The following is a 26,338-nucleotide window of genomic DNA, read 5'->3' on the forward strand; positions in this document are numbered from 1 at the left end:
AGAGTAAGGCGACCAGACGTCCCGCTTTTGGCAGGACAGTCCCGATTTTAAACAATTTGTCCCGCGTCCTGCTGCGTTTTTAAAAAGTCCGATTTTTGGAAGAATGCATGACAAGCTAGGGAACGCGAGAGAACAAAAAGGAAATATATGGTTTGGGGCTGCGTGCTATGTGACTTTTTCACCAGGATATGAGTTTTATATTATTTTTGTTAATTTTATAATGTTAAACTTTAATAATAACACATAATTGTTGAGAACTGATTATCGAGAACTGCTTATCAAAGTTTGCATTGTTGTCAGGCCCCGCCCTACCGCCCCCTCAAATGGTGTCCCGCTTTACCAATGTTAAAATCTGGTCACCTTAGTGTAGCTCTGACAGCCCTTTGCTAAATGATTAGGATAATAGCTAGCCAGAGGGCTCATCGCCGGCCGCGCAATAATGGCCAGGCGCTAGTGGGAGGCTCCAAGTTCAGTCTTCTGTCCTGGTCAAACTAGGAGAGAAAACAGCATCCGCCTAATTGCGAAGATGACAAAATACGACGTGTGTAAGAGCCTTAACACCCTGCTGGCACAAAGTAAACCCTCATGAACTCTTTATCATGATTATTTTTGCGTATTTTCTGAGACCAAGGGACAGGCGGTTCAGTGGGTTCTGCTTTTAACTTAATATTGTAAGTGTAGCGTAGGCTCGGCGCCTATAGCTCAACCGGCTAAGGCGCCAGCCACGTACACCTAAGGTGGCGGGTTCGAATCCCCAGCCCGGACCCGCCAAAACAATGACGGCTGCAACCAAAAAATAGCCGGGCGTTGTGACAGGCGCCTGTGGTCCCAGCTACTTGGGAGGCGGAGGCAGGAGACTCGCTTGAGCCCAGGAGTTGGAGGTTGCTATGAGCTGTGATGCCACGGTACACTACCCAGGGGGACAGCTTGAGGCTCTGTCTCAAAAAAAACATAAAGTGTAGCGTAAATGCCTTGCTCCATTTGGTGGTCACCAGCCACGTGTGTCTGAGTCTGAATTGAGATGTGCTGCATCGTAAAAGGACCCAGCAAGAAAGTAAAATGTAAATTATTTCAATAATTTTTATATTGATTATATGTTGAAACATTTCGCATATTTTAGGTCAAATAAAGCGTTAAAATTAGTTTCACCTGTGTCTTTACTTTTTAAATGTGGCTATTAAAAAGTTTAATGTATGGTTTACATTCTGTTTCTGTTGACCTGTCCTGGACTAGAGTTTTGGAAGTCAGGCTGCCTTGATAGAATCCCTTTTGCAGTTTTTTTGTTTCGTTTTGTTTTGTTTTTGCCTTACCACCTCTGGCAATAATGCTACCTTACCTACGTCAGAGTTGTTGGGTGGACAAAATAAGTAAAAGCCTTGGGAAGAAGAGGCTTTTCAAATGTTTGCTGTTTTCACTAGGTAAATTGCTTTTTATCTCAGAGTTACAGTTTCTTATCTGTAAAATGTGGGTGTATTAGAACTTGCTTCATAGAGGTTGCTATGAAAATTCAGTGAGATGATGAAGGTAAAAGCATATGACTCTGCTAGCCCTTCAGTAAATGGTATCATATGGTATTATATGTGAGTCAGACATCTGACTCACAAATAGGTTTTGTGTGCCCATTTTACAGAACGGGAAACAGGCTCAGAGAGGGGCAGGGACCTCATATGAAAAGTTTTGATGCAGCCCTTCTGAGCTCTCTGTGGGATGGATAGGCATGCCTAACAATCATTAACACATCAGCGGCCCTGATTTAAAACTTCCATAGGTTGCTCGGCGCCTATGGCTCAAGTGGCTAAGGCACCAGCCATGTACAACCAAGGTGGCGGGTTCGAATCCAGCCCAGACCTGCCAAACAACAATGACGGCTGCAACCAAAAAATAGCCGGGTGTTGTGGCAGGTGCCTGTGGTCCCAGCTACTTGGGAGGCTGAGGCAGGAGACTCGCTTGAGCCCAGGAGTTGGAGGTTGCTGTGAGCTGTGATGCCACGGCACTCTACCCAGGGGGAGAGCTTGAGGCTCTGTCTCAAAGAAAAAAAAAAAAACTTCCATAGGATGTCTGCTTTGGATGGGTAGAAATGGATCCTTATTGAACAGTCTCCATAGCCTGAAAACCTTGAAAGTCAAGGCAGTGGGTCTTTAATGCTTTTTAGTTGCTGACACGTAAAAATTGGGAGATTTCACTCCCAAATCTTGAAAAAGTGAAAGAGCTGCCCACCCTGGACCCTGATTCCTGTTAGTCAACAATCAGCTGATGCCAAGTAGAGACTGTTTCCTTTAGATAAGAGAATCTGTCCTGGTAGTATCAGTCCCCACTGCTTTTGTTCTCTGAAACAGACTGTTGTTTGCGTTTAGTACTGCTCTTAGGTTATTGTTGTCCTTAAAGCTGAAATTTTTTGTGTTTCCTTTCCAGGGGTCTGTCCTAGTGTTTGTTACGCCTACTGGCTTCAAACTTTTCTGACAGCTGGGCAGTTGGGTTTGCTGCCCAGAGTGAACCAACAATTCTATTTCTTATGTGGAAACAGATAGTCAGTTTCCAGGGCTTAGGGAACACATCAAACCCTGCTGCAAGGGGCCTCACTGGGAAGGGGATCTTCAAGCTGAGACTCAAAAAGAAAAACATGGAGTTTGGGGGCATTCCAGGTAGAAGGCACTGCCTGTACAAGGCACATAGTGAATTTCCATACAGCAAAACTTTATGGAAACTGCAGGCTACATGGGGACGTGGTCGTAGGGAAGGGGTGAGCAATGAGTTTGGAAGGTTGGTGAAGATTAAGTTTTAAAGATCCTAGAATTTCATGTTTAAAATTTAGTTCTTGTCCTCTTGGGAAAAAGAATGAACTCTTATAGTACCTGGAATCATAGAAACTTAGGTCTCTAATCCGTTTCTTCCATTCCTATTGGAATCATGGAATATTAAGAAGGAGGGATCTGCTAGAATCATGGGGTATTAGAATGGAAGAAGGCTTAGACATTGAATTCAAAAATCCAATTCAGTTATTCTAAACCCTTTATATGTCAGCAAGCTTCCAAACTCTGGAAAAAAATTATAGTACTTCTTAGAAAAGGGATGATACAATTTCAGGTAATTTACATATATCTTTGAACCTACCCACAGGTCCTAGATTGAGTTTAAAATATGTATATTTATATTTTATTCTCTTCAATTTTGCAGGAGTCACAATGCAGAAAGGTAATGGATTGGTTCACAGTCAAAAGGCTGGTAAGTGATTTCATGAGGACAGAAATCTTTTGACTTTTAGTCAAGTTCTTTTTTTTTTGTTATTTGTTTTTGTTTTTGTTTTTGAGACAAGAGTCTCACTCTGATGCCCAGATTAGAGTGCCATGGCATCAGCCTGGGCTCATAGCAACCTCAGACTCTGAGTTCAAGTGTTCCTCCTGCCTCAGCCTCTCAAGTACCTGGGTCTATAGGTGACACAACTACACCTGATTAATTTTTTTTATTTTTTATTTTTGGGGATAGAGATAGAATCTTATATGTTGCCCATGCTGGTCTGGAACTCCTGGTCTCAAATGATCCTCCCTCTTTGGACTCCCAAAGTGCTTGGATTATAGGTGTGAGTCACCATGCCCAGCCATGATGTTCTTTATTTTTTTTCTTTAACTTTTTACATCAGTGTTTTACAGTTTTCAGCACACAGAATCTGTACGTATTTTGTACCTAAATATTTTGTATTTTTAGTGCTACCATAAATGTTATTGTTAATTTTTCATTTCTAGTTGTTAATTGCAAATGTATAAAAATATAGCTGATGTTTGAATAGTGACTTGTAGTCTGTGACTTTGTTAAACTAGGAAACTTCACCTCCACTGGTGTTGTTCAAGTTTTTTTTTTTTTTTTGAGACAGAGCCTCAAACTATCCCCCTGGGTAGAGTGCTATGGTATCACAGCAACCTCCAACCTCCAACTCTTGGGCTCAAGCGAGTCTCCTGCCTCAGCCTCCCAAGTAGCTGGGACCACAGGCGCCCACCACAATGCCCGGCCATTTTTTAGCTGCAGCCGTCATTGTTGTTTGGCGGCCCGGGCTGGATTCAAACCCGCCACCTTAGGTGTATGTGGCTGGCGCCTTAGTCGCTTGAGCCACAGGCGCCGAGCCGTTGTTCAAGTTTTTACTACTCCTTGTCCCCCAGACCACTACTCCTTGTCCCCCAGACCACTTGCCATTGTTTGGTTTTTAGAGTCCCAAGTGAGTTGTTGTTTGTATTGTCTAAAGCAGTGGTTCTCAACCTTCCTAATGCTGCGGCCCCTTTAATACAGTTCCTGTGGGTCAGAACCCACAGATTGAGAACCTGTCTAAAGTTTTTAGACAATGAGGTTTTCTCTATCTTGACCAGCACTGGAATTATTCTTTTTTTTTGAGACTTTGTCGCCCTTAGTAGAGTGCCATGGCGTTATAGCTTGCAACCTCAGACTCTTGGGCTCAAGCAATCCTCTTTCCTCAGTCTCCCTAGTAGCTAGGACCACAGGCACCTACCATAACACCCAGCTGTTTTTAGAGATGGTGTCTCACTCTTGCTCAGGCTGGTCTTGAACTCCTGAGCTCAAGAGAACCACCCTCCTCGGCCTCCCAGAGTGCTAGGTATTCTTTTTCTTTTTGAGGCAAGGTCTTGCTCTGTCACCTAGGCTGGAGTGTGGAGGTATGATCATAGTTCAGTGCAGCCTTGAACTCCTGGGCTCAATAGATCATCCTGCCTCAGCCTCCTAAGTAGCTGAGACTACAGGCACATGCTACCACATGCAGCTAATTTTTTATTTTTTGTAGAGATAGGTTCTCACTATGTTGCCCAGGCTAGTCTGGAACCACTGGCCTCAAGCAATAATCCCACCTTGGTTCCCCAAAGTGCTGGGACTACAGGTGTGAACCACTGCACCTGCCTTCGTTATTCTGATGCTCACATTATTCTGGATTTAACCAGTGGGGACCCCTTTATGTTGTTTTGTTTTTGAGACAGATTCTCACTCTGTTTGAGTGCAGAGGCATCAGCCTAGCTCACAGTAACCTTAAACTCCCAGGTTTAAGCAATCCTCTTGCCTCAGCCTCCTGAGTAGCTGGGACCCACCACAATGCTCAGCCAAAGGGGTCTTGCTGTTGCTCGGGCTGATCTTGAACTCCTGAGCTCAAGGGATCCTCTCACCTTGACGTCACATAGTGCTAGGATTATAGGCATGAGCCACTGTGCCCAGCCGAGAAGCCCCTTTATGTTGAGTTCTGTGTCCTTTTAACATGCCATGTCATTTAAAAAATACATTGTTACTTCTCAGCACAATATATTAGAGGCTCATCTTGTCTTAGCTCTAGAATCAGCTGTTTCTCCAAGAAACCTGTGTTCTTGGAGAACCATGTGGAGAATGGTGGTTCTTAGGAGCCAAAATCTGGCACTGGGTGTGTTCATTGCTGATGGCATAATTGCTGTTCCTAGGCCCTCTCCTGCAGAGGATGGGGGTATATATGTATGTACACATACATTATTATATCTATCTATATATATTGAAATCCATGCGTTCACACATTTTCAACTCCCTTCCAGCCCCACAAGTTTCTAGTTTTCTCTCATTCCTGACATTTAACCCCCTTCTCAGAGAGAAAACTGGCTCCTATTATCTTCTGTAATCAATTCTCCTAAATATAGGTGCTACACCCACCTGCCCCATCCCATTCACCCTGCTCAGGGCTCTAATACCACGTGCTAGCACACTGCAGCCGTCTGCCTTCCTGCATGTAGCACCTGCCATGCCTGGCCCCACCTAATGGCTTGGCTTCTAAGATGAATTTTTCAGAAAGGAAGGGGAAAGGGCAGCGTTTCTTTTAACTTTTAAAGGAACTGTGATAAAATTTATCATTTTAACCATTTTTCAGCATACCGTTCTGTGGCATTAAGTGTATGATACATTCACACTGACCACCCTCCATTTCTAGATCTTTTTCATGATCCCAAGCTGAAATGCTGCCCATTAAACCATTAATTTTCTATTTCCTTTTTCCCATGGCCCCTAGTAACCACAGTTCTACTTCCTTTGTCTTTGAATTTGACTTTTATAGGCCTCTCATATAAGGAGACTCAAATAATATTTGTCCCTTTCTGTCTGACTTTCAATCAGTGTGATGTCTTTAAGGTTCATCCATGCTGTGGCATGGATCAAAATTTCATTTCTTTTTAAGGCTAATATCACTGATCTTAGGCCCTCTCCTGCCAAGGATGAGGTTATATATGTATGTACACATACATTATTATTGTATCTAACTATATATTTTGAAATCCATGCATTCACACCAACATTTTCAACTCCTGTCCAACCGCGCAAGTTTTATGGGGTTAATATTTATTCTTATATATATGAATATTGAATATATATTCAATATATATTGAATTGAATATTGAATATTGAAACACAATTGAATATATATTCAATATATATTGAATTGAATTGAATATTGAAACACAATTGTTTCAATCATTTGGCTATTACAGGTAATGTTGCTATGAATATTGGTGTACAGCTAACTATGAATATTCAGTCTCTGTTTGCAATTCTTTTTCATATATACCCAGAAGTGCAATTGCTGGGTCATATAGTAAATCTGTCTTTAATTTTTTGAGGAACCATCATATTGTTTTCCAGCAATGCGCAGTTTCTTACAGCAATGGCAATTCTTACCAGCAATGCGCAGTTTTCCCACATGCCTGCCATTTGTTAGCTTGAATTATTGTTTAACGTGAAATTTAATTTAATTTATTTATTTAGAGACAGTCTTACTGTCTCCCCCTGGGTAGAATGCTATGGTGTCAGAGGTCACAACAACCTCAAAATCTTGGGCTCAAGAGATCCTCTTGCCTCAGCCTCCCGAGTAGCTGGGACCACAGGTACCTGCCACATGCCCAGCTATTTTTAAAGATGGGGTGTTGCGGTTCGGCGTCCATAGTGCGATGGTTAGAGTGCCAGCCACGTACACCAGGGCTGGCGGGTTCGAACCGGGCCTGGGCCTGCTAAACAACAATGACAACTGCAACAACAAAAAAATAGTCAATGTTGTGGTGGGTGCCTATAATCCCAGCTACTTGAGAGGCTGAGGCAAGAGAATCTCTTAAGCCTAAGAGTTTGAGGTTGCAGTGAGCTGTGACACCATGGCACTCTACTGAGGGCAACATAGTGGAACTGTTTCAAAAAAAAAGATGGGGTCTCCCTCTTGCTCAGGCTGGTCTTGAACCTGTGAGCTCAGGCAGTCCACCTGCCTTGGCCTCCCAGAGTGCTAGTATTACAGGCATGAGCCACTATACCCAGCTTTATTACAACTTCTTCTGACAATTTTATTTCTCTAGTGTATGTCAGCTCCTCATAGGCAGGGACTGGGTCTCGTTCACCTTCATATCTATGTGGAGTTGGACCTCCGTAGATGTTTGTTGCATACCTTTTATAACCACCAAGACAATAAGAATCTTCTCATCCATTTTGAGTGGATGTAATTTCAGGCTTATTGATTCATCTTGGGCTGGTTCAAATCTCTCCAAATTATCTGTCTCTTCCTCCCCAAGGCTGATCCAATTCCCAGAGAAATTACGCAACCACAGCTGGAAAGAGGTGAGGTCAGCAGTACCCACTTTTGAGGTCTCATCAGTTCTACTTACTGGCATTCTCCAATGCCCCTTGTTAGTCTGGATACTTTCCTTGTCACTCTTGGATCCTCAGGCAACTCAGGAGACCAGTGGGACACTCCTGTCCATAGCCCCTCCTACCATCTCTCTTGCCTTCTCCAGGGCCAGTAATTTCTCTCAGAGGTCCCCTAAACATTGGTAGAGGATCCTCTTACATCTCCTTCCTGAAGACTAGGTCTGTGGTAGAGTAGGCAAGAGTCTATACTGTCTCTCTCTCTCTCTTTTTGTTTTGAAACAGAACATCATTTTGTCACCCTGGGTAGAGTCTCCTGGCGTCATAGCTCACAGCAACCTCAAACTCTTCAGTTCAGTGATCCTCCTGCCTCAGCCTCCCAAGTAGCTGGGACTACAGGTGCCCACCACAATGCCTAGCCTTTTTAGAGATGGGGTCTTGCTCTTGCTCAGGCTGGGCTCAGACTCCTGAGCTCAAGCAGTCCACCTGTCTTAGGCCTCCCAGAGTGTTAAGATTACAGGCCTGAGTCACATCACTCAGACTGAAATCAGTTTTCTATTGGGGATCCTGCTACAAGAGCAAATTAAGATTATCAGTTGTATTTAGTAGGAAAAAAGTGCTACAGACTCTATAGTCTAATCTACTTTTACAAGGACCTCAGAGTTATAAGTGTTCCTGTTTCCAAGTTTCTTTCAGCATTTGACACATTTGGTTGATGTCTTCTGATTTGCTGAGTTTTCCTGATTGTCCCAAGTTAACAAGGCTTGTGGGCAATGTCCTGTACTGGTCTCTAAGCCAAAGTGTTGGATGTCTCTACTCCTAGCCAAGAAGCCTCCTACTTTTTTTTGTTTGTTTGTTTTTTGAGACAGAGTCTTACTATGTCACCCCTGGTAGAGTGCCATGGCATCTTAGCTCATAGCAACCTTAAAATCCTGGGCTTTAGCAATTCTCTTGCCTCAGCCTCCTAAGTAGCTGGGACTGCAGGCACCCACCACAACGCTCAGCTATTTTTTGTTGTTGTTGTTGCAGTTGTCATTGTTGTTTAGCAGACCCAGACCGGGCTTGAACCTGTCAGCCTTGGTGTATGTGGCTGGTGCCCTAACCACTGAGCACAGGCGCCAAGCCAAGCCTCCTACATTTTTAAAGATGCCCATGATGTTGACAGTCATTGAGCTACTTTGAGACCCAGTCTGCTCATGTATGGAGTTGTACATAAGGTTCCCTTACCTTGTGGGTTGTGAGGATTGTCTGAGTAATGCCTATGAGAGCTCAATAAATGTTAGGCTGCCAAATTCCAATTTGTTTATACTGACCCCTTGTCGAGAATCTTACACTGTGACATAAGTAAATTCTGAGAAAGATTTTCTCAGAACAAGGCTCCCAGCAATTGCTGGTGGGGTTTGAGGGGCAGAGAGGAGCTCTTGCCTTGCCATTGAGGGAAGCCCTTTGTTTCTAGTGTAATTGGATTTTAGAAAGAAATTTATAGCTCCCCCCATGAAAGGCAAAGGGGCGAGTTGTGCCATTTCTCAGATCAGGAACCATGAAGAAATGTGTAATATCTCATACCTGGCAGATCCTGAAGAAGCAAATGGTGAGGAGGGACAAGGGTGGGAGGAGCAGAAGGCATTTTGAAGAAGGAAGAGGCAAGTGGAGGAGGATCCTTGGGTGAACGGTGGTCATGCTTTGCCTGTTGGAGACCCCATAACAAGGAGGGAGGAGCTCCAGACTAGACTTCAGGAGGACTGAATTCTGACTTCCACCTCGTAGTTGGGGGAAACCGTCTACTCTGCTGACACTGGGCAAGCCCTAGGCCACACTCTGAGCCCCTGACTCCTGTTTTGTACCCACCCCTCCTGCTGTTATGAGATCTAGAGAGAAGGCAGGGCTGCAAGGTAGAGTAGTAGGTGAAGCTTAGGGACTCAGCAGCCAGACTGCCTGGGTTTAACTTCCTAGCACATATTAGTCACATGATCCTAGGCAAGTTACTTGGTTTGCTGTGCCTTTGTTTTCTCCTCTGTAAAGGGTGATGATCATATTAGTACTTCCTGCATAAATTTACTGTTGAGGATTAAATGAGTTAATCCATATCAGAAGAGGGCATACAATAGTGCCCTCAAACGGTAAATTGTACTCAATGTGTATTAATTTTATTAAAGTACCTTTCTCTATATTTCCCATAGGTATCTACTTTTCAAAGAAATAGAATATTATTTGTTAGCATCCCACACCCTTTTATTTTTCTTCCCTGATCACTACTTTCCTAAAGCTGATGTCACCCACCCTGTTTACATTTTATATATTATTGTGTGTGTATTTATCCATAAACAACATATATATGACCCTCTTTTTAAAAAGTGACGCCATAGGCCGGGCATGGTGGCTCACTGCTGTAATCTAGGCATTCAGGGAGGCTGAGGTGGGTAGATTGCCTGAGCTCAGGAGTCCAAGACCAGCCTGAGCAAGAGCGAAACCCCCTCTCTGCTAAAAGTAGAAAAAATAGACAGGTGTCGTGGCGGGCACCTGTAGTCCCAGCTACTCAGGAGGCTGAGACAAGAGGAATTCTTGAGCCGAAGAGTTTGAGGTTGCTTTTAGCTGTAATGCCACGGCACTCAACCCTAGGGCAACTGAGTGAGACTCTGTCTTCAAAAAAAAATGACGCCATAAATGGCATCCTAGTTCACTTTTCCCACTTAAATTATTTCACCTTTATCCACTTTGACACACACAGATCTGGTGCAGTATATTCAGTTCCGTGACTGTACCATAGTGTATTGATCTCTTTCCCTACTGATGGACGTTTAACTGTTTTCAGCCATTCACTGTTACAAACAGTGCTACCACGATCACTTCCATGTCTGTCTCGTTGTGTGCATATGTGAGTTTCTGTAAAGAGGTTACATGAAGTGTGTGATTTCTTGATTGTAACACATCCTCAACTTTATAAAATGATGCCAAATTGCCGTGCAACAGCATTTTACTATTTTTTCCCGGTTCACCAATGACAAGTGTAAAATAGTATCTTCTTATTACTGTAATTTATATTCCCATTATTTCTAGTGATGTTAAGAATCTTTGCATACAATTATGAGGCAATTTGAGTTTTTCCCTTATGAATTGTATATTCATATCTTTTGCTCATTTTGCTCCTGTATTATTTGTATTTTTCTCTCACTTTGTAGGATTTTTTAAAAACAAATGCTGGATAGCAATCTTTTATCATTTATATGCATGGAATATATATTCTTCCAGGCTACAGTTTGCTTTTTCATTTTGTTTATGATGTACTTATTAACAGAATTTAGTACACAGATGCTTTTAGTTTTTGCATTTATTATGAAAAATTTTGAACATAGAAGTTGAAATAGGCTCAGCGCCTGTGGCTCAAGTGGCTAAGGAGCCAGCCACATACACCTAAGGTGGTGGGTTTGAATCCAGCCCTGGTCCGCCAAACAACAATGACGGCTGCAACCAAAACATAGCCGGGCATTGTGGCGGCCGCCTGTAGTCCCAGCTACTTGGGAGGTGGAGGCAGGAGATTTGCTTGAGCCCAGGAGTTAGAGATTGCTGTGAGCCGTGATGCCACGGCATTCTACCCAGGGCAATAGCTTGAGGCTCTGTCTCAAAAAAAAAAAAGAAGTTGAAATACATATATGTATATATAATAATCACTCTTTTGATCTAAGATTCAACATTTTGCTATATTGCCTTTATGTATTTGTGTGTGTGTATTTACTGAATCATTTGAAAGTAAATTATATACTTTATGATGATACTTTCTTAAACATAAGGACATTCTCCCACATAACCACAATACCACTAAATACTAAGAAAATTAACACTAATTCCCTAGTATCTAATATGCAAGAACATTTAATTTCCCTTTTATAGCTTGCTATCATGAACTGGGATCAAATTAAGGTTCATACTTTGCATTTGTTTTTATGTCTATTGAATCTTTCTTTTATTTATTTTTTTTTCTTTGAGACAGAGTGTCAGTATGTTGCCCATGATAGAGTTCCATTGCATCATAGCTCACAGCAACCTCAAACTCTTGGGCTTAAGTGATTCTCTGACCTCAGCCTCCCAAGAAGCTGGGATTACAGGTGTCTGCCACAATGCCCAGCTATCTTTATTTTTTGGTTGTAGTTGTCATTGTTACTTGGCAGGCTTGGGCTGGATTCAAACCTGCCAGCTCCGGTGTATGTGGCTGGCACCTTAACCACTATGCTACTGGCACCAAGCCTATTAAATCTAGAATAGTCCCCATATCTTGTTTGTTTTTCTTCTTGTGAAACTAACTAAAGAAACCAGGTTAGTCAACTCATAAATTGTTCTATATTCTGGATTTTCCCCATCCTCTGTGTTTACTTGGCTAGGAGAGGGTGGCTACCCTTATTCCTAAATTTATATGGAGATCAAGAGGATGATTTGGGGTGGCGCCTGTGGCTCAAGGAGTTGGGCACCAGCCCCATATACCAGAGGTGGCGGGTTTGAACTCACGCTGGCCAAAAACTGCAACAGCAACAACAACAACAAAAAGATGATTTGCTCTCAGTTCCAATTCCAAATTCCTAGAAAAAGATAGGACGGCCCATCTTGGATTAGGTGTTATATTAGTTTTATATTGCTGCCATAACAAATTGCCACAATTTATAACAAATCCAATTTATTATCTTATAGACTAGAAATCTGACACAGGTGTCCTTGGGCTAAAATCAAGGTTTCCAGCAGGGTTCCATTCCCTTTTTAAGGCTCTAGTGAAGAATCCATTTTCTTGCCTTGTCTGCTTCTAAAGGCCACCCACATTCCTTGCCTCGTGGTTCCCTTCCTCCATTTCCAAAGCCAGCAATGTTGCATCTTTCTGACCATTCTTTTTTCTTTTTCTTTGAGACAGAGTCTCACTTTGTCACCCTCAGTAGAGTGCTATGGTGTAATAGTCACAGCAACCTCAAATTCTTGGGTGCAAGTGATCCTCTTGCCTCAGCCTCCCAAATAGCTGGGAATACAAGGCATCCCGCCACAATGCCTGGCTATTTTTTAGAGATGGGGGTCTCATTCTGGCTCAGGCTGGTCTTGAACCTGTGATCAAGCAATCCACCCATCTTGGCCTCCCAAGTGCTGGGATTACAGGCATGAGCCACTGTGCCTGGCCTCTTTCTGACCATTCTTCCCTCAGATCCACTCAATTAAAAGACTCAAACTCTTTACACCCCCCCCCCCCCCACAGCCTGAAGTTACTTGTACCCTTAATTTTCTGTATGAAAGTAAAAGACTTGGACATTAAATGCACTGGTGTGCTGGCAAATGTTTATCAATTGGCTCCTAGGAAAAGAGATGCCCTGATTTGTAGTATTTGCCAATTTCTGTGGCATAAATACTCCCACCATGGCCAGTTCCAAGCTACCAACATAATTTCAACAGGCCTGCAGACTTTCTGAAAATGTATAAACTATCACTCCAGCAAACCACTGCATTTAACCCTGTTAAATTTTACCTTGTTCATGGCTTGATGCCCATAGTACAGTGGTTACAGCACCAGCCACATACACCAAGGGTGGCAGGTTCAAACTCAGCCTGGGCCAGCTAAACAATGGCAACTGCAACCAAAAATAGCCAGGCGTTGTGGCGGGCGCCTGTAGTCCCAGCTATTTGGGAGGTTGTTGTGAATTGTGATGCAATAGCACTCTACCAAAAGCCCAGGTGTTGTGGCGGGCGCCTGTAGTCCCAGCTACTTGGGAGGTTGCTGTGAGTTGTGATGCTATAGCACTCTACCAAGGGCAATAGCTTGAGACTGTCTCAAAAAAAAAAAAAAATTTCGCCTTGTTCAGCACCATCCATCCTGCTGTTGACTGTTGAGAACAGATGGTTGCCACTGATCTTGTTTGTTTTGTTTCTACAGGGGCTGTACAAGCTCTCCATGCATATCATACTAATGATCCGAGTGTGCAAAATGTTCCGCCAAGGCCTCAGGGGATTCCGGGAATATCAAATCATTGCCGCTGCTCAAAGAAAGCACCCTATCTTCTCCTTCTGGGATGTAAGCATCTGGGCTCTTCATGATTATTGGATTAAGGAGGTTTAATAAGTAGCCCCCCACGTCCCAGCTCAAGCTTAGAACCAACTGAGAGAGAAAGCAAAGGGTAAAGCAGTTGGGAGACCCAACTCTCACCTTTGTTAATGACCACACTTACATTGGAGAAGGTGACTTATATCATAAAGCAAGAGGGTTACGTAATACTGAATGAACCCCAGAATTAGCCTTACAGGCCTTATCTCAAGTGGTGCTGGACCATGGCAGGCTCCAGTAAAATAGTAGGGCCTGCTGCCCTAAACTCAATGGCAGAGCAGAACCAGGACTCAGCAGGCCCCTTTCTGCTTCCAAATCTACCAAGGAGTTTAAGTCACTCCTCCACAATGTGGAAGGAGTGAGGCCAGTAGTGTTTTACTAATACACTTCCCTCCATGTGGAAAGACACTGGGAGTGCGGAAGAGGTATTCTTCATTCCACCATGATCAAAGGAATTAGAGGAATCTAGGAGTCATGGTAGAGTTGGTGTTTTCTGAAGGCCCACAAACTATTAGTATCTCTACTTTCTTTCCTATCTGTCATCTTAAGTGAAGGGGACATCGTCAGGGCCCTGCTCACTGTGGGGACCGTGCTTTCTAGATTTCCTAGAAAGTCCCAGTTTAAAATATTTTTTTCCAGTTTAAAATATTTTTATCCCCCAGTAGATCTGAGCTCCTTTTTGGCTCAGAAAAGTTGGTCAGCATTCTTTTAACTCGTTCTGGTTTCCCAAAGGTATCCTCATTATTACCAAGTATGTTAACCAGGACTTCAGAGTTTTCTCATATAATACCTGGAAAAACCCTGCTCATTTTCCTGTTGGGTCAAGAGTGACTAGATCCAGGCCTCTACTTCTTGCATCTAGCAATTTATTACAAGAAATTTCCCAAAATGGTTTCTGAAGGATAGTAGCCCAAGAGAGGGGTCCGGGGGGTTGGTGATAGGAGAAGGGAAGGCTGCCTTGCATTGGTTTCTAAGGGGCCATCAGGTAATAAATCTAGTGCCTGCAGCTGAGTTTAAGATATAGTGGGGGTAGGGGCCTATGGGCCAGCTAGAGAGAAAGGACATACTGTATCTGAAGACATTCATATTCATAGACTATATATATATATATATATTTTTTTTTTTTTTTTTTTTTTGAGACAGAATCTTACTTGGCCCTGGGTAGAGTGCTGTCGCATCATAGCTCACAGCAACCCCAAACTCCTGGGCTCAAGTGATCCTCTTGCCTCAGCCTCCTAAGTAGCTGGAACTACAGGTACCTGCCACAACACCCAGCTAATTGGGCATTGCTCTTACTCAGGCTGGTCTCAAACTTCTGAGCACAAACAATTCACCTGTCTTGGCCTCTCAAAGGGCTAGGATTATTGGTGTGAGCACCATGCCCAGCCTCGTAGACTATATTTTAAGACACCAGGCTAACCGAACCAAACAAGGCTGCAGCCCTATAGCTGGACTGCAATGAAAAGGGATGGAGTAGAAAAATTGCATATTTGGCTTATTAAAGGCACTCAGCAAAGGCTGGGTTCATTTGTTTTTTTCTTTCCTTATCTTCCCCCTCACCAATACTTTCTTGTCTGCTTCTTTTCTCTCTTCCTTTTCTCTCTCCATCCTTCTTTTCTGTTTTCTCTTTATCCTCCTTTCCTCTCCCCACCCTTTCACAATATAGTAATTTATCACCAGTGCTAGACCTAAATATAGTGTGGAGTTGGAGATTCTGAGCAAAAGTGGCCAGGAAATGGCTATTGCCAGGAGGTTTCCCATAACTACCTGCCCCCAAGGTGGTCCAGGTATGCAGAAGGGCTTCAGATGCAAAATTCTGGAACAGTCTTGCTAATTAGCCCTCCTCTCCCTGCCTCTTTTTTTTTTTTTTTTTCCTCCAGAAAAAGAAGCAAAGCCAGATCACATTTGATACCATGGACTTTGTTGCAGAGGAGGTATGCATAGCTCTGACCTTGCTGGGGGGAATTAGAAGATCTGGTTTCAGCCCAGATTCTGCCACCTACAGAGTGTGTTACCCTGAGCCTGTCACTTCGTTTCCTCATCTATAAATTAGCTGATCTCCGTGATCCCTTCCTGCCTTGTCATTCCAAGACTATGAGCACCCGGGTACCAGTTATCACTGCTTAGCTGAGCTGAACCAATAGGACAGAGTTCCTGAGCTTGGACTCAGGGAAAAACAGGAGAAAACAGAGCAAAGGATGTGAGAACCTCAGACAGAGGAGAAAGAATCCAGGTGGTGGGAAAAGCCCTGGCCTGTGTGTGAGTGCTCATTCTGTCCTGAGCTCTCTGAAAGATGCTGGGCACCTGTCCCAGCTGGGTGTCGGATGCCCTTAGCATCTTCCCATTCTGATAAGGAAATGCTTTTGTACCTGTGTGAGGCTTTGGACTGTGTGACTTGTTCTCTGACTTTCAAGCCTCATTGTTATCTTCCTGCCTTTCCCCCACCGTATCCTGTATATTAAATTTTAAAATCCAATATAAAATGTAAAGGAGTCTACTCATTTATCTGGGTAGAGATAGAAGTTCTGACTAGAGTAAACCTGACTTGACTCTGGCCTGGAGTAGATAGGTTTTGTTTTTTTTTTTTCCTCTTGGGGAAATGGCGAGAACAGAACTTTATTTTTTTTTTTTTTGAGACGGAGCCTCAAGCTATTCCCCTGGGTAGAGTGCTATGGCCTCACAGTTCACAGCAACCTCCAACTCCTGGGCTCAAGCGAGTCTCCTGCCTCAGCCTCCCAAGTAGCTGGGACCACAGGCGCCCGCCACAGCGCCGGCCATTTTTTGGTTGCAGCCGTCATTGTTGTTTGGCGGGTCCAGGCTGGGGATTCAAACCCGCCACCTTAGGTGTATGTGGCTGGTGCCTTAGCCGCTTGAGCCACAGGCGCCGAGCCAAGAACAGAACTTTATAATTGTTCTCCCTCAGCACTAAGGTGCGGCTTCTATTTCCTGCCTGTCTTGGGCACATTCCCATTTTGCCTGCCTCCTCATGTATGAAATATAATCACTAAGTCATCGAAATTCTGTTTCTTCAGTTTTCCAGCCTGGCCAGGGTCTGAGGCTGGGCACTGAAGATTACCCAAGTTTTATCCTTCAAACAGGAAAATGAGGGGCCTCTCTGAGAGCCACAGAACTCTAGAGATGAGGGCAATTCTGTGTATAGCAGTAGAGCAGTGTTTTTCAACCTTTTTTAATCTCATGGTACACTTGAACCTGTAGTTAAACTTTCATGGCACACTTAAATCATGTTGATTTTTTAAAAAAAGAGTAAAAAAAAAAAATACTCACTGTGCTTTGAACTTCTTTCAAAAATAATGATCTAAAAAATTTCACAGCACACCAGTGTTGAAAATCACTGATCTACAGGGTTCTGAGGAAGGGGCCTGCTTTTAGCTCAAGTGGTCCAGAGGAGACACACTAAGGATATGGCAGCACATGAGCTGAGACCAGAATGATAAGGAGGCAGCCATATCCATGTGAAAATCCAGGGAAGAACATTCCAAGTAGAAAAAAACAGCCCATACAAAGACCTCAAGACAGAACCAAGCTTAGCACATGCCTCCAGGGATAGATCAAAAAGCTTGAGAATAGAGAAGGAAGGGGAGAGGTAGAAGATGAGGTTAGAGTAGGGTGACCAGATTTTAACATTTGTAAAGCGGGAGGACATGGGGGGAGGGGGGCGGGCAGGGCAGGGCCTGACAACAATGCAAACTTTGATAAGCAGTTCTCGATAATCACTTCTCAACAATTATTTGTTATTATTACAGTTTAACATTATAAAATTAACAAAAATAATATAAAAATCATATTCTGGTGAAATAGCCACATGGCAGCCGAAAACCGTATATTCCCTTCCTATTCTCCCACCCGTTCCTGCATTCTTTCCTAAAATCAGGACTTTTTAAAAATGCCACAGGATGTGGGACAAATTGTTCAAAAGCGGGAGGTCTGGTCACCCTAGGTTAGAGGGAAGTCATTGGGATGTTAACAATTCACAGTTCCACCTCCCCAGCAGGTGGGGATGGTGAGTGACTAATAGATCTGCCTGAGCACTGGTGCATGAGTCCTTGTCCACTAGGGAAGAAGTTTAATAGTCTTCGTCAGTCTTCAGTCTTGCCAAGGTCTAGGCTGAGATGAGGATGAAGGTCTCCCCTCACTGCATGTGTGTGTGCTGAGGTGACCCTGTAGGACCTTGGGAGCCCAGGGAGGGAGGGATACTGGCTTTGGCATGTGGCAGATCTACTATAATCCTGCCTGAGTCTGCTTATCTGTCAAGTGGGAACAGTTCTTGGGCTGGTGAAGATATAGTGAGATGGACGTGTAAGTTGCTTACCTTGATGTATGGCACACTGGAAGCACTCATCACATGTCAGCCACTATTGTATAGGGAACAGGAAGGTATATAAGCAGGAATGTGGGAATGGCCAGCCAGCCTGTTGGGGAAATTGCTGGGTCCCATATGTATGTCATTCTGACCTTCTCTCTCCAGGGTCACTTACCGCCAAGGGCTATAACGATCATGAAGAAGCCGCCTTCCTGGAGGACAGAGAGTGAGATCCATTCCCTCTGTAGCATATTTCGGGTTCTAAGCAGCTACCGGAACTATGAAGAGCCCCTGCAGCTGCTCCTGGCCAAAGTCATGCGCTTTGAACGGTCAGTGAGGGGCACAGTCCTTGATCCCTGGGATGGTGCTGGGCTGGACAGGAAAAGTCCAGCTACAGGTCCCTCTTCTCTGTAGAGCAGCTGTTCTCAACCTGTGGGTCGTGACCCACAGGAACTGTATTAAAGGGTCGGCATTAGGAAGGTTGAGAACCACTGGCTGTAGAGTATCAGCCAGGCAGAGTTTTCTGTTGGTTCACCTTAGAGCTCGCCTTAGGTCAAAGCACTGTTTATATCACTCACTCATCAAAAGTCTTCATAGAATTATGGAAGAGGAGGATCTGATAGAAACCTCAGAAAGGATCTGGCCCAATTCCATCATTTTCCAGATGAGGGAGTAGGCTCAGAGGAGGGAAATGGCTCATCCTAGGTCACCCAGCAATAATGAGAGGCAAAGCTGAGGCTCAAATCTGGGCACTAAAAGCCAAAATGGATCACGGGTGATTGTACTATATCTAGGTAGGTCTAGAAAAGGGTCTTTGAACTTGAATGAAAAAAATCTCTATTTTCATTAATTGTCTAGTAGAAATTGACCATTTCCTTCAATCATGGATGTAGGCAATGAAGCCCTGGAATAGTAGCCACCTCTATGACTTTTGCACTAAAAGAAATCAAAGATATTTTCATGTCATTTTAAGCTGTTGTAGATTTCACAAAAAATAATTTATGTTCTTCATATCTTCAAAGTTCTGGTAGTTATTACATCTGCTGCTAGATTTTGTTATTTGGCACCTGAACAAAGATGTCCCTATATTGCCATATCACAAATTTAGGCTTTAAGAAACATTAGTTAATAATAATTCTGCTTAATTTTATTTCATACATTTAAAACATTATTCTGAGCCAAGGTTCAGTGGCTCATGCCTGTAATCCTAGCACTTGGGAGGCCCAGGCGGGTGGACTGCTTGAGTTCAAGACCAGCCTGAGCAAGAGTGAGACCCTGTCTCTAAAAACTAGACAGGCATAGTGGCAGGTGCCTGTAGTCCCAGCTACCTGGAAGGCTGAGGCAAGATGATCTGTTGAGCCCAAGAGTTTGAGGTTGCTGTGAGCTATGATGACACCACAGCATTCTACCAAGGGTGACAAAGTGAAACTCTGTCTCAAAAAACAACAAAACAAAACAAAAACCCCACATTATTCTGTGACAGCGTCACCAGACTGTCAATGGGTTCATGGCACGAGAAGTGCCGCGTAAATACCTCATACTGGGAAAGCTCCAGTCCTTGTGGAAATATCACCACTGCCAGGCCATCTCCATGACTTCAGAGGGGCAGCCTTGCAGAATATTTGAGATAAGGCCTATCTTGAAAATTCAGGATGTAAGGCCACTCTAGGTTCATACCCCAATATGTTGCTTCATGGAGGTCACAGTCTGAGACATAAGCACAATCTAACACAGCCTAAGACCCTCTCTAACCAGTACAGGATGCTCCCAGGGGAGGAAATTACCCTCCAGCTGGCTTGGTCCAGAGTTTCACAGAAGAATTTGTGTTTGAACAGGTAGATTTTTCAGGTGTTTTCAGGTGAAGAACATTCCAGGCAGAGGGAACCATTGACTTTGTTCTAGCCCAGTGAAGAAGAGCGAGTCACCACTGCCTATAAAGTAAGATTCCGTGTCAGACAGAGTGGTGTCACAGAAGGAAAAAGAATCATGGAGCTAGACGCTCGGGAATTCAATGCCACATCAGCCCTAGTGTGAACTCAGGCAAGCCACTGAACCTCTCTGAGCCTCAGTACCCTCATCAGTGCAATAAGCATAATGATACCGATTTTATGGGCTTCACTAAGTATACTAACAAGATTTAGGGGAAGATAAGTGAAGAGGTGGTTGGCAAAGCCCTCTGCTAGTTGTCGATTATTTCTGGGCCTGGGAATTAGCAGCTGGGACAGGATTCGTCTAGTTGCAAGTATCACAAAACCTAGCCCAAGGGAATACATTGGTGGCTCCTGTCTGAAAAGTCCTGGCGTAGTTCAGTTTCAGGCTTGGCTGGAATACAGGGACTCAGTGTCACCAGGACCAATGTCTGCTGTCTGTCTCTGTCTCTTGGCACTTAGTTCCTATAAGCCTTCTCCTCCACCTGAAGCTCCCCTCATAGTGGTAAGATGGTTGCCACCGTCATGACTCCAGACTTCCATCTTTCCAGTTTTATTCCAATGGGAAAGAGTAAAAAGGTCTTTTCAGTTATTCAAGTCAGAGCTTTGTAAGATTGACTTTGTTTGAATCATCACTGGGGTCAGTGACACATTGAGAGTTGAGAAAGGGTGCAGTTGGTAGAAAAATGTGACCTTGATTTTGACAGCAAAAGCAACATATATCTGATCTAAGAGAGTCAGGTCCTACTGTTGACTTGATTGTAGCTCACATGACCTTCAGCAAGCCATGGCCTCCTAGAACCACACTCTCCTCTTTCCAAAAGTTGGTTGAGCTCAATGGTCTCCAAGGGTTTTTCTGGCCCTAGCTCTAGGAGTCTATACTAGCATGAACACTGGCTATGCTCCCTGCTCTCATTTGCTAGCTGAATATTCCTGCCATCTCTCATATAGTCACTGTCATCTGGACCATTTCCTCTTTCCTATGTTGACACCAGCCTCTGGTCTGGACCTGGTCAAGTCCACGGCCAGAGATGATGCTGAGGTTACTGACTCCAGCCTAACGCTGTTCTCTGTCCTCTGATCCCTCCCCTCAGTTTGTCAAAGGATCATGAGGCAGGCGAATGGGTGCCCTAGGAGCTCAGAGGAGGAGACACTGCTGTGGGCAGGGTTGGGGAAGGCTTCCTGGAGGAAGTAGGATGTGAGTTGCTGAAAGAATCGGAGTAAGTGGAGGAGAGAAAGAAGGCCATTCCAGGCAGGGGGAGCAATGTGGACAAACCTCTGGAACAAAGGGAGTATCATCTGTCCTGAGCAGAGTATTGGTGCTGCTGCTGCTGCTGGCCCAGCCAATGAGGCATGAAGGAATGGAAGGTGTCAGTGTGGGGGGAGGAGGAAGAGGAGGACCTGATGAGCTCAGAGTTGGGGGAAATGACAGATATAACCCTGCCATCAGGGCACTTCTACTACCATGGTCACTCGTCAGACCTGGCAGAGACTAAAAGGGGAGACTTTTGGGTTCTCCATCATCTTCTGGGTAAAATGCAAGCTTAGCCCAGCTTTGGAGGCTTCGGACAAGTTGACTTTCACTCAGACCATCCCCTGACCTCCTCTGTCCCGTTTTCCTGTCCCATGAAGTGCACTGTTACTCCCTTGACTGTGTTATACGTTAGGCTAACTCTGTGTCTTTGGCCATGGTGGTCCCTCTGCCTGGGACACTTGTCCATCTCTTTGTCCACCTGGACAACTCACTTTGGACACTATGCTGGAGCCTTCTCTGACCTTTGTAAGCTGGGCTAAATGCTCCCTTTCTGTGCTCCTAAATTAATCTCATTTACTCCTTTACCTCTTGTACATGACCATAATTTTTTTTCTTTTTTTTTTGAGACAGAGTCTTACTCTGTTACCCTGGGGTTGAGTGCTGTGGCATCATCATAGCTCACACCAATCTGAAACTGGGTCAAGCTTTCTTCATGCCTCAGTTTTCCAAGTAGCTGGGACTATAGCTGCCACCGTGCTGGGCTAGTTTTTCTATTTTTAGTAGAGACAGGGTCTCACTCTTGGTCAAGCTGGTCTCAAACTCCTGAGCTCAAGCAATCCATCTTGGCCTCCCAGAGTGCTAGGATTATAGGCATGGGCTACCACACTTGGCTAGTGACCATAATTTTGAAAATAAAACCTGTGTCATTCACTGGGTACAACAGACACAAGTTGGCATTTATTTCACTTACTAAATGAATGAAGGAAATGAATGGAAATTGAAAGAAGCAAGATTTGGATTTGTAAATGAAATACAGAAACTTCTCTCTGAGTCTAAGAACAAAATCCCAGTTTGCCTGGGACCGGGGCACTTTTACCCTACAGGTGCCGATTTGGGTAGTGAGTTACTAGGAATTATAAAAAGACCATTTATCTGTCTCTTTCTAGACATTCTTATCTTCTTTTTATAGATAAAAGAAACTGAGGCTCACAGAGGGGCTGAATTGCCCAGTGTCCCACCCCTAAGGGCAAAACCTGTATTCGGATCCAGGTCTAAAAAAAACCAGTGCTCCTAATCAGTCAGCTACTCGATTAACCCATCCATTGGTTTCAGCATTTTTTCCACTCATTTATTAAACTACTGTTCACTGAGCATTTCCTATGGGCCTTACCACATGTAACAGCACACCAGACCAACAAAGGCTCTCAGGAAGCTGCCTCGTAACTGAGGCAGGCAACTGGATAGATGTCTGTGGAGGGGTCCAGCTACATAGGCAGGGGCTAGGTTGTTCTGAAGGCTCTTCTAATCCAAGGCTGTGCTTTCATCCCCTAGAGCAAAGAGCACATCCTCATACAGATCAGCCTCTGTGTTGCCACCAGCTCAACTGGCCATTATCTTCCCCAGGTTTGGTCGCAGGCGTGTGATTGTCAGGAAGGGGAAGAAGGGCAACAGCTTTTATTTTGTCTATCGTGGCACAGTTGCAGTGACTCAGGATGATGATGGCAGCAGTGCCTTCCTGGATCCCCACCCGAAATTGTTATACAAGGGTGACTGTTTTGGGGTAAGCCTGGGGAAGGGCCTGGCTTCCAGGGGTGGGGCTGGGGAGATAACAGGACTTGTGCTAAAACTTCTGGCCAGGCCCAGTCCTGCCTCATCCTCTGCAAGTCACCACCCCACACGGGCTGCAGCACTCTTATCTGTCAAAAGCTGATTGAGGCTCGGCGCCTATAGCTCAACCGGCTAAGGCGCCAGCCACGTACACCTAAGGTGGCGGGTTCGAATCTCTAGCCCGGACCCGCCAAACAACAATGACGGCTGCAACCAAAAAATAGCCGGGCATTGTGGCGGGCGCCTGTGGTCCCAGCTACTTGGGAGGCGGAGGCAGGAGACTCGCTGGAGCCCAGGAGTTGGAGGTTGCTGTGAGCTGTGATGCCATGGCACTCTACCCAGGGGGACAGCTTGAGGCTCTGTCTCAGAAAAAAAAAAAGCTGATTGAGTTGAACCAGGTGGTGCTCAGGTTGACATCTTCAGCTGTGATGTTTAAGGAGCATTGTTCCCTATAAAGAATCTTCACTGGCTTCCCCCGCTCTGGCCTGTTCAGGCCTGTTGCCTCTTTTCCCACAAGGAGCAGATTAAGAAGGAAGAAGTGAGCCCCCATTGGGAGAGTGGGGAGGAGTCTAGGGAGGAGAGATTTCAAGGGGGAGACAGAAACTGGGAAGATACATATAAGGCTGCAAACAGGAGCTGGAGGTAGCCTCACACTTGACCTTGTCCCATCTACCCAATAGGAAGTGGGCCTTCTGAATGCTATAGTAAAGAGGTCCACTGTGGTCTGTATGGAAGAAACGGAGTTCTTGGTTGTTGACCAGGAGGACTTCCTCCATCATAAGCTGGACCAGGAAGTTCAGAAGGATGCTCAGTATCGGTTTGAATTTTTTAGGTAACCACACCCTCATTCACCATCTTTATCTTTTGTGTGTTTCTTAGGTGCTTGACTTTGTCCCAGGCCTGGTGGGAAACAGACCAGGCATTGTTCTCTCTGCCTGGAATGCTCTGGAATACCCACATGCCACCCAACTTCTCTAACAAACTCCTATCACACCTTCAGGCTCAAATATCCCTTCTTCGTGGGACAATGATAATAATAATAGCAAGCATATATTGAGCATTTGGTGGGCCTTTTTGTAAAAGAGTAAAAGTCCACTAAAGAATCTGCACTAGCTCTGAAAACCCAGATTGTAGGGCTGCACAGGCCCTATAGAGAAGTGTGTTGGCAGAGGGGTCTGGTCTCTGTGGCTAGAGCTAGGAGAGGTGGCTTCATGGGTAAAGGAGAATGCAGTCCTGGTGGAAGGAGCATTTCATTTTTCATCCAGGGGAAAAATAGGTCTGGTCCCAACCTCAGCTCTTAGGTTTATCAATGATGTGACGCAAGACAGGTCATTTCATTTCTTTGAGCTGCAGCCTCCTGCTCTGTAAAATGTGGATAATGGTACCTCTCTCCCATTGTCAGGATGCAATGGGAGATAATGGTACCTCTCTCCATTGTCAGGATGCAATGAGATGAACAGGGGATTTTGGAGAGTGTGTGCCCCAGGGCTTGATACATGGTAGGTTTTCCTGTGGTGGTGCCAGACCTTTGTCCCTCTGAACATGGAACCAGCCCCAGACTTTTGGTACCCTGGACTTACCTCTGTGTTCCCACTGAGGCCCAAGTCATCTTGAGTTAACCTGAGTTAACTAAGTAAGTCCACCTGAGACAGTTGAGTTCCACGCCCATAATCTGTTGGAGCTGAGCAAATCTAAGGTAATTGTTATAGCAGTACCCATGGAGAAAAGGCAACCCCTCTGTCTGTGTGGGAGATTGCCAGTGATCAGTGGTGTTCAAGGTCAGGGGAAGGGACAGTCACTGTGGGGTGGCTCTTTAACCATAGGGAGCAACAGGTGAAAAGGGGAGGGTCCAGATTTTCCCATTCCCCAGAGCTGAATATTTGAAGCCAATAGGCCAGAAAGAGGAATTGGAATGACTGGTTCAAACCAAAGTTAGGGCCAGAACTGCCCAGCTGGGAGACAGAACAGCCAGTGAGCCAAAGTGAGGAACTAGTCCTTAGAAAGCCACAGGAAGGAGGGGTGTAGATGGCAGGGGTGGAGCTGGGAGAAAGTTCCTTGATGGAAGAGCAGAAGTGACAAAAGCACAGAGGCTGGATCACCCCCGGGGTATCAGGGCAGCTCAAAGAGCTGAGCTTGGTGGGAGAGGAGGACATCAAGAGAAGGGCAGAGGGGGCAAGGGTGAGAGTGGCTAGCTGATTGAGTGGGGAGTAGAAAAACTTCCCGCCCAGGCATCTTTCATAGTAGAGGAGCATGTCCCCTTTCTGGAAATTGCTGTGATCAGAGCACCTTATGTGATGGAAGATGATGAATTCTAATAGGCTTTTCCCCTCAGGAAGATGGATCTGTTTGCATCATGGTCTGACGAGAAGCTCTGGCAGCTCGTGGTCCTGGGGAAGATAGAGAAATACTCCTACGGGCAGCTGATCTCAAAAGACCTTACAGAATCATCTTGCATCATATTTGTCTGCAAGGTGAGAAGTCTGGAGGTGGTGGGTGAGTATAAAGCTGGAAAGAGCATGTCTAATAGAATGTCCTGTGGCCAGACAGACAGGGTTTGGCCCTGTTCTACAACCAGTGCAATTCACTTCTTTTTCTGGGTTTCTGTTGCTGTTTTAAAAGGCCTGCCTCCCTCAGAGGGCTGCTGCAAACTTTAACATAGATAGCTATGATATTACACAGAGGACCAAGGCATGCTCCCTCCTTGATATTATATGCATGCTTTTTTATATACATATGCATATTTAAATTGTATATTTGGTCCTTGAATCTTTTTTCTTTTTTTTGAGACAGAGTCTCACTTTGTTACCCTTGGTAGAGTGCTGTGACATCGTGGCTCACAGCAACCTCAAACTCTTGGGCTCAAGTGATTCTCTTGCCTCAGTCTCCTGAGTAGCTGCGATCACAGGCACCTACCATAATGCCTAGCTGGTTTCTCTTTTTCTTTTCCTTTCTTTGGGGCGGGGGGTGGGCTGGGGGAGACAGAGTCTCGTTTTTGTAGCCCTAGGTAGAGTGCTGTGGCATCATAGCTCACAGCAACCTCAAACTCTTGGTCTTAAGTGATCCTTTTGCCTCAGCCTCCCCAGTAGCTAGGACTACAGGCTCCCACCACAACGCCCAGCTATTTTTAGAGACAGGGTCTTGCTGTGGCTCAGGCTGGTCTCCAACTCCTGAGCTCTAGCAATCCATACTCCTTGGCCTCCCAGAGTGCTATGACTACAGGTGTGAGCAAACCATGCTTGGCTGGCTCTTGAATCTTAAAGATGCCAAATCATCTTTTTAAAAATTATAATCGGCTCGGCGCCTATAGCTCAACC

At 44.8% G+C, this 26,338-nt stretch overlaps 1 protein-coding gene across 2 annotated transcripts in view; it reads left to right on the forward strand.

The window, feature by feature from the left end:
* The window catches only part of CNBD2 (cyclic nucleotide binding domain containing 2), a 59,047-nt gene that overhangs the window by 1,105 nt on the left and 31,604 nt on the right, over nucleotides 1-26,338 (forward strand). Inside the window, exons 1-7 of one of the 2 annotated variants that reach the window (XM_003788137.2) lie at nucleotides 9,167-9,217; nucleotides 13,526-13,663; nucleotides 15,574-15,627; nucleotides 18,180-18,343; nucleotides 22,821-22,977; nucleotides 23,705-23,856; nucleotides 25,357-25,495. In XM_003788137.2, coding sequence (XP_003788185.1) covers nucleotides 9,167-9,217; nucleotides 13,526-13,663; nucleotides 15,574-15,627; nucleotides 18,180-18,343; nucleotides 22,821-22,977; nucleotides 23,705-23,856; nucleotides 25,357-25,495 — 855 coding nt within the window. Of the gene's footprint in view, nucleotides 1-3,174; nucleotides 3,223-9,166; nucleotides 9,218-13,525; nucleotides 13,664-15,573; nucleotides 15,628-18,179; nucleotides 18,344-22,820; nucleotides 22,978-23,704; nucleotides 23,857-25,356; nucleotides 25,496-26,338 lie in introns of those variants that run through there. The other variant, XM_023512272.1, reaches the window with a different exon arrangement.

Source organism: Otolemur garnettii, unplaced genomic scaffold (assembly GCF_000181295.1).
Source record: "Otolemur garnettii isolate 467f Iridium unplaced genomic scaffold, OtoGar3 scaffold00025, whole genome shotgun sequence".
Classification (NCBI taxonomy): domain Eukaryota; kingdom Metazoa; phylum Chordata; class Mammalia; order Primates; family Galagidae; genus Otolemur; species Otolemur garnettii.